This window comes from Helianthus annuus, chromosome 13 (assembly GCF_002127325.2).
Source record: "Helianthus annuus cultivar XRQ/B chromosome 13, HanXRQr2.0-SUNRISE, whole genome shotgun sequence".
NCBI classification, from domain to species: Eukaryota; Viridiplantae; Streptophyta; class Magnoliopsida; order Asterales; family Asteraceae; genus Helianthus; species Helianthus annuus.
Genome location: NC_035445.2, coordinates 111,816,467 through 111,824,482, shown reverse-complemented (window position 1 = coordinate 111,824,482; position 8,016 = coordinate 111,816,467). Strand labels below are relative to the sequence as shown.

Here is an 8,016-nt window from a genome sequence, read left to right as displayed (position 1 = left end):
GGTTGCAACTAGGTGGCTTGGATGTGACTGAAGTCTTAGCTTGTTCTTAGAACTGGAGGCTGGGAAGACTTGAACGTAAAGATTACTGAAGTTACTAGTGGTGGGTTTCTTGGATGCACTTTGTGGACGATGCAAAGCCTCCGAGTGGGAGATTGTTGGGTTCGTAGACTTTAGGGTAGCCGGCTCTAATTAGGGTTAGCCGGCCCTAGTTATTAGACCCACTTAGTTAACTTGTTGACCAACTAAGAAACTCTAATCTTGTTCTATAAATACCTATGATGTAATTGTAGTCTGTGTCATTCTGTAAACAGTTGTGAGCATCTAATAAAAGTGAAAACCTAGTTGCAACCCGTGGACATAGGTCACATCGATCGAACCACGTAAATTTTCGTGTTTTTTTTATTTTCTGCTAGTGTGTGTGTGTGTGTTTGTTCTGCTTCCGCTCGAGCCTACTCTGATCCGATACCCCTAACAATCAACACGAAGTGAATTGTTGATGAATGGATTCTACATACGTTGCTTCATTAAACCTTTGGAAACAATTGTTATTCATATTTATACCTTAGCCATTATTTTAGAACCTCAAAATGAATACTATGTACACGCTTTAAACTCTCATAGCCTCTAATTCCATATGCACTTTCCATGTGATGGCCAGAAGTGTTGGGGCATATTTGGAGAGTATAATGAGAGGATGCTCACTGGGATAGAACTACGCTGCAATATTCTTTCAGTTGAGATGAACTTTATCTTCATTCTGCAAGATTTTTGGATTACAAAAGCCTTTAACTTGCCTGAATTTAGTTCATCTGACACTGCTAAGCATGTAATAATCATAAACACATGTAGACGTTTTGGAAGTAATGTTAAAAAGTATCATGCTCCGCAGAGCTCAACGGCAACCGTTAATCTCGAACTCCCAGCTGCCACAATTAATTAAACGACTTGTCTGGACATGTGCAAAACCTAGTATAAATTGTTTAGTAAACGGTATTTCTTGAACAATTTTTTGGATTAATTCCACCTAAAATGGCATGAAATATAATATACTCCGAGGAAGCCATTTAGCGAACCTTTATAGAAAATTCATCTCGGGCAAAACTTAGTCTTTAACTATGTTTGATAGTTTACAAGAAGAAACTAGTTATACATACATCAGAGAACTAGCAAACATTATAAGTACACAATTAACTTCCTGTGTCTACAATTTCATTTGAAAAATTCAGATCTGATCATTAATCACTATTCTTGATACCAACATATATACTATGATAATGTTGCTTTTTATAAATTGGAACTCGATCTCATACTATACTCCCCAACAAGCTTTGCAAACGAAGACGACTTATCTTCCAGCAACTTTATTGGAGAAGCGTATTCGTCAATCAGACCTGCATACAAAACAAAAGATACACTCATTAAGGCTATAACCTGACAGACACAGGCCAAAAATGTTTTTAACAAACCTTGTTCCAGAACCAAAACCATGTCACTATCGAGCACAGAGGTGATACGATGTGCGATCATTATCACGGTTGAGTCATTAAAGTGTTTCTCAAGCGTTTTCTGGATCATGCTATCAGATGCTGCGTCAACTGATGCAGTAGCTTCATCAAGTACTAACACTTTGGTTTTTTTTAGTAGCACACGTCCGAGACATACCAGTTGCCTTTGACCCACGCTCCAGTTATCTCCATTCTCGGTAACTGTAACATTTTATATGATTCGTAAGTAAATACTAATTAAATGTGGCGAAATGGGTGAGTTGAGTTGAGTTGGGTGGTTAATGGCTCAAAGCTGAAGATTTCTAATGTAGGTCAATCAATATAGGACATATGATCAGGTTGAGTTTGACCCATCAATATATTTTCCACTTTTTTTTTAGAATGTTGTGTTAAAACTATTTATTTGTTTCAATAAACCCATTTAGGAGACCATTTTCATCTTATAGTAAAATTTAATCTTGGCTGATCATTCGGCCATCTAACGAGAATTTAAGCAAATTAAATCGACTCATATTAGATCAGATGTCTTGAATTTCGACCGCTAGTAGATATAATGAACGAGCTCAATGTAAAGTGTAAGGACTAAAACCTGGTGAGTCGAGCTTCAATTCCTTATTCCACCCTTCATCTCCAAGTTGGCATTTCTCGAGAACCTGAAGTAACAGATCGTTAAGAGTGAATAATGAGTTATGTGTATTCAGTTAGCTGTTTATTCACTTTCACACAAATGCTTCTTGACTATAACAACAAATGGTGTTTGAATGCATTAAAATCTGTATTATGTAATTTAGCTACCTCCCAAATCACATCATCAGTATACTCTTCAAGGGGATCCAAGTTGCTTCGAATAGTTCCTTCAAACATGGTTGGATCTTGAGGAATTATGCTCAATCTTGAACGAAGATCATGAAGCCCAATTGTGGATATGTTAATTCCATCTATCAGAATTTGTCCAGCTGCTGGCTCCATAATGCGGAAGAGTGTTTGGATCAGAGTCGATTTCCCGCTACCTGTTCTTCCTACTATCCCAGTTTTCTTTCCGCCATTGAAAGTACATGTAAGACCTCGCAATACAAGTGGCATATGTGGTGCATACCTAACCTATAAAAAGAACGACCAGATTATATTATTAATGTAGAAAAAGATTAACCAATTGACCAACACATGATAACAAGTGTGAAAATGCAAGGCTTCCAACAAGGGTCACTTCTGATATGCAAAATCCTGGACCCGAATCTGATTTCCCCACATATGTAGAGATATTTACAGTTTCTTTATTCTTTTATATAAATCAATTAAATTCCTGGATTTTCATCAATCATGTGTCATCTTAGGAAGGGACAGTTATGATACTTATAAGTACTTAGTAGGTACTTATAATGTGTCGGTAGGAATACTATAGGGATTAAAGTTGTATGCTGAGACATAACTATTGTATAACTACTGACTACTGTAACGAACTAAACTGTCGTTAGTTGTTGGAGAAGGGCTACTTAAGGAATGCATCTGTGATCAATGCAACTATGAAAGATTGATGAATACCTTCTTCTTTTACCCAAAAAAAATTCCTTCTTCTAATTCATGGACCTCAATTGATATTGTAACAGGTCATTCAATCATTAAGACAGAATTTTGATTTTTGACCAGACATGATAAAATAACAGTATCCTCTAAAAGGAGAACCTGCTATGTGCCTAGATTAAGTAGATTGAAATACTCGTTTAGTTCCAAAAGAATTGCCTGTCTATTCTTAGTTTATCCCAAAATATCCATTTTGTCCACTTCTAAAAGCGGATAGGTTATAATGTTTATCAAGTTTCCCATTCTACCAATGAACTCGTCACAAGATTACATTAACTATGAATTTCTAAATATAAATGGTAATAATTGGTATATAACTAAAACTGGGTTAATTGCACACTCATATGCTAATTATGCAACACAAAGTATGATTCAAGTACCTGCAGATTATGGATATTCACTTCTCCATGTGACGGCCACTGATCATCTGGTCTATTTGACTCTATAACATTAGGAGGTTCCGCCGGAATAGTGCAATACTGAAATATTCTTTCAACTGAAATAATTTTGTTTTCGAGGTTGCTTAAATTCCATACTACCCTTCCTTGTAACATGTTCAAAGTAAGGCCATAAGTAGCAGCCAATCCCGCAATACCTGAAAAATATAGAAACTAAAGGTCACGTTCATCACATATTTATTGTTGTAGATTAATCTGTTATGCAAGAATAAATAAAGCTTACTTGGATTAATGGTTCCCTCTGGGATAGAGATCAAGAAAATTAGAAATGCAGCAAAAGTAAAAGACGACAACATATCCAAACGTATGCCCAACCATTCCATAGCTGCAGCAACATGAAACTTTGGTCTTGAAAAATCGTCATTTAATTTCAGGTTTATGTCCTGGAATCTGGCTTGTTGATTATAGCTTCTGATGGTCGCTGATCCTGATATTGTTTCGGCAAAATTCTGTATAACTGGGCCTTTAGAAACCCCAACTAGTCGTGCTATTTCTCGTCCTGAAGGCAAGTAATATTGTTGTAACCAGATGCACATTCCCCCAACCGGAATGAATATAATGATCAACTGCCAAACACATTGTGACATAACTGCAACGATGCCAAGAAGTTGAATGATAGCAAATACAGATGATCCAACTTGGTAAGGAATTTGCATTTCAACCACATTTTGGTCTGTAGATACCTACAAATATATAGAAAAAATAAAAGCTATAAAGTTGTAACTTTATAACAATAGGAGAGTGTAAGAGAAGGGATTCCACAACATATCTACACATTAGGATTTTATTTTCTACACTGCTTAAAAATATGAGAAATTCATGAAAAAGATGTTTGCCTTAGTATGGATTAAAAAGTCTAAACAAGCAATAACAAGTTTCGTGCTTATGTTTGTAGAAAAAAATATTCCCAATAAATGTGCAAAAACAAATATGTTGAAATACATATAGTTTTGCTTACTCTATTTAGTATTCGCCCAGTTGGAGTTGAATCGAAGAAAGACATGGATGAACGGAAAATGCCCAAGTGCATTTTGTGGAAGAGAAGAGTGGCTGCCTTATATGCAAAACTTGCTAGAAGCAAGCTTCTTGCCAGTATGCATAATGCACATCCAGCTGATAAAGATACATAAACAATGATCAGGGTCGAGCCGGTCACTGGGGCTGGATCAATTGCTGACAAAGGGGATGCCGAAGCCATCCAGTAGTTGCTTCCAATTTGAAGTGTTTGGAAGAGGATTTGTACCAATACTACAAATGCAGAAAGAGTTCCACCATAAGCTGTTGTTATGTATCTCCAGTAGACTGAGAAACCAACTCTGCCTTTTTCTCGTTCTTCTTCTCGAACAAGTTGCATTTTTGAACCTACGATATCTTCTCGTATACCATCTGGACTATCATTTGTGTTTTTCTTGGAACTACTTGTTAGCTCTTGAAAAGTTTTTCCTGTAGAATTAATTGCTGATAGTGCTTCTTGGTGTGCACCTACAAGGTCCATAAAGTCACTTCCTGAGTTTAAAATGTCGCTGTACATTCCGGATTGTGTAATCCTTCCATCTCTCAGTACCTGATTGTGATGTTATATTAAGTAAGATGTGTTTTCATATGTACAATAAAATGAATATTTGATGATGAATGAAATGAATATTTGATGATGAATGAATATCACATTTGGTTTATTATGCAAGTGCTGTTAAAGGCCATCAACCACCAGTCCCTGGAAAGGTCTTCATGGGCCAGACACACACAAATCAGGCCCAAGTTCTATTATCTTGGGCTCTGATTTTGAGTTTTCTTTTAATGTATAATATATTTATTATGTAACTCGTGTGAAAGTACACGTTCGTGCTTTCTTAGTCTGTAAAAATCGATCTTGCAGACACAATTTTGGTTCTTCTAGGATTTTGTTTTGGTTTAGAATGGATGGGTTGCACAACAGCCAACTAGCAGGGCCCATATTACATTATTTGAGCCATTGGTTTCAAATTCCACCATATACAAGACATTATAAATTTACTTAGTTTCTAATATAAAATCATTTGAAATTGGGGATTTTCTATCAAACACAATGTTGGCAGATTCAGTTTTTAAATATTCACTGAACCAGCCAAAATTTGTCCTATGTAAAAGACTCGTTGTATGTCTTTAAAGATGTTCCATGACCAGGTAATACTTTTCCACTTTTTATGCAAAACATATGTAGATGAACAAATTAGATAGCTCACCAGGATGAGATCTGCAGCAGGTAAGAACTCAACCTGATGTGTAGTGTAAATAACTGTCTTCGACTCCAGAGACCGCAACATGCATTCCTGTTGTAGAAAAACACAGAATCAAGATTCAAATATTGTGATGGAATCTTTAAAAAAACGAAAGAACATTAAAAAAAAATTGCTTACTTTGAATAGATGACTTCCTGTATGAGCATCAACAGCACTAAATGGATCATCAAAAAGATAAATATCAGCATCTTGATAAAGTGCCCGAGCAATCTGTATTCTCTGCTTCTGACCCCCGCTCAAATTAATCCCCCGCTCGCCGATAACAGTTTGATCACCAAATGAAAGATTTTCGAGATCTTTATTTAAAGAACATGCTTCTAAAACCTTTTCATACCTTTTTCTATCCATTTCCCTACCAAACAAGATATTATCTTCAACCTTTCCACTTTGTATCCATGGAGATTGAGCTACATATGCCTTTGATCCTTCAACTTTCACATGTCCAGACATCTTTGACATCTCGCCTAATATACAAGACAATAAGCTCGACTTCCCTGATCCAACGCTCCCACAAACTGCAACTCGCATCCCATGATTCACTCTGATGTTTATATCTTTCAGGGTAGGGTAGGAGGAAGCATCTAAATCCCACGAAAAATTACCATTTATGATCTCAACAGCAGTTTCAGTATGGCCATGTGTTACTTTATTAATAGCACTAGGATCAATGTCCTTCAACTGAAGATATGTGGCAATTCGTTTGAGTGCAACCTTAGTTTGGAAAAACGCCGATACTGAGTCCGGAAGCTTGTAAATTGGCTCTTGAAGTATCTTAAAAGTTGCAAGTGCAGAAAGTACTTTCCCTGATTCAAGAGGAATGCCAGCAAGTAAACATGTAGCAAAAGTGACCACAGCAACAACAATTGGAGCACCCCAGGAAATAAAAGAAGTCATAGATGAAGTATACATGTACTTCTTCAATGCACCTTCTTCTTCGTGCCTAAGTTTGACGATTTTTGACAAGAACTTCATTTCCCAACCTTGAAGTTTAAGAATCCTCATGTTTCTCAAGATTTCAGATGTTGCTTTCATCCTTTTGTCTTTGGATTTCATCAAGTCTTCTTGTAATTTCTCTAGGATATTTCCAAGTGGAAGATTGACTAGCAACACAAGAATTGTAGTGATTAGCGAAGCAATGAACGCTAGTCCTAGGTTTTTATATAGAAGCACTAACGCGATGCCTACTTGCACAAAAGCTAGCCAAAAATCATGCATATACCAAGCATAATCACCTATTCTTTCTGCATCAACAGCCATAAAGTTGATGATTTCACCACTTGAGCTCCCTTGCTTTGCCTCACCGAAGATGGTCAACCCTTTTTGGTAAATAATGGCAACTATGGTAGACCTGGTTTTAATTCCAACTTGTTGGAGCTTAAAGCACCAATGTCGATGTGCGAAACACTCGATAATCTTGGAAACGAGAAATGCAGCCACCAAAACAGAACCTTGGTTTTTGTGATCTCGTTGTGCATTTAGGTATTGTACAAATGTGTCGATGAGGTAAGGACCAACAAAACTAGACAACGAAGATGCTAACGCAAGCAATCCTGTGATCAGGACTTCTTTCCACACAGTGTACAACAAAGCTTTGGCAAAACCAAATGCAGTGATATGTCTATTCCCATTGCATAAAGTATCTACTTTGTTTAACAAAACAGGAAAAACTTCTCTCACACTATCGGTTTTTCCCAGTTGTGGGATGTCCTTAAGGTCTAATGGTTTTTTATTGCCTTTTGCAATCAAAGAACTCATCCAAGAAAATGTGAGCAAACTAAAGAAGCTTGCATTTTCATATGTTGATGCAATTTCACCTTTAGAAACACCAGAATTCAAAAGGGAATCATCTTCCCTTTTATGGGATAGCCCCACAAAACAAAGCGACAAACCCATGAAACTAGACACTGAATCATTGACAAAGAACACAGAGATTGAATAATGGGTTCTTTTATATTCAATACAGTCTACCAAAAGGGAATAACAAGAAACTGTAAAGAAAAACACCCACCAAAACCTTAGGACAACGGGGTATTTCTTAGATTGTGTGGACGAATTTGAAGCAAGTGTAATCAAATAAACGGAAATGAATAACCAAATAATTGTTCCAAGAACAGCCTGCAAAAGGGTTACCATCTTTTCATTAGTCCAGCCGTTCCTATACCAATAAAAGTTGATCAAGAGACACATAAGATT

At 36.6% G+C, this 8,016-nt stretch overlaps 1 protein-coding gene across 1 annotated transcript; it reads right to left on the bottom strand.

Annotated features, from left to right (window-relative positions):
- Positions 1 to 1,236: 1,236 nt before the first annotated feature.
- LOC110903104 (ABC transporter C family member 3) lies at positions 1,237 to 7,731 on the bottom strand. Its single transcript, XM_022149275.1, has 9 exons — positions 5,941 to 7,731; positions 5,767 to 5,853; positions 4,503 to 5,108; positions 3,768 to 4,227; positions 3,467 to 3,681; positions 2,301 to 2,606; positions 2,095 to 2,158; positions 1,467 to 1,706; positions 1,237 to 1,391 (listed from the first exon to the last, which is right to left on the bottom strand). Exons 1-9 carry the CDS (start codon positions 7,714 to 7,716, stop codon positions 1,285 to 1,287), a joined length of 3,861 nt encoding a protein of 1,286 aa, XP_022004967.1. The 5' UTR covers positions 7,717 to 7,731; the 3' UTR covers positions 1,237 to 1,284.
- Between the last annotated feature and the right edge of the window lie 285 nt (positions 7,732 to 8,016).

What these genes read in the sequence shown, in the direction of transcription:
- LOC110903104 (XM_022149275.1), bottom strand. Translation starts at nt 7,716, where the DNA reads ATGGGTTTGTCGCTTTGTTTTGTGGGGCTATCCCATAAAAGGGAAGAT. An exon ending in CTGATGATGTGATTTGGGAG is followed by an intron (nt 2,159 to 2,300) that starts GTAGCTAAATTA and finishes CTGTTACTTCAG; the next exon opens with GTTCTCGAGAAATGCCAACT. An exon ending in GGTTTTGGTTCTGGAACAAG is followed by an intron (nt 1,392 to 1,466) that starts GTTTGTTAAAAA and finishes TTTTGTATGCAG; the next exon opens with GTCTGATTGACGAATACGCT.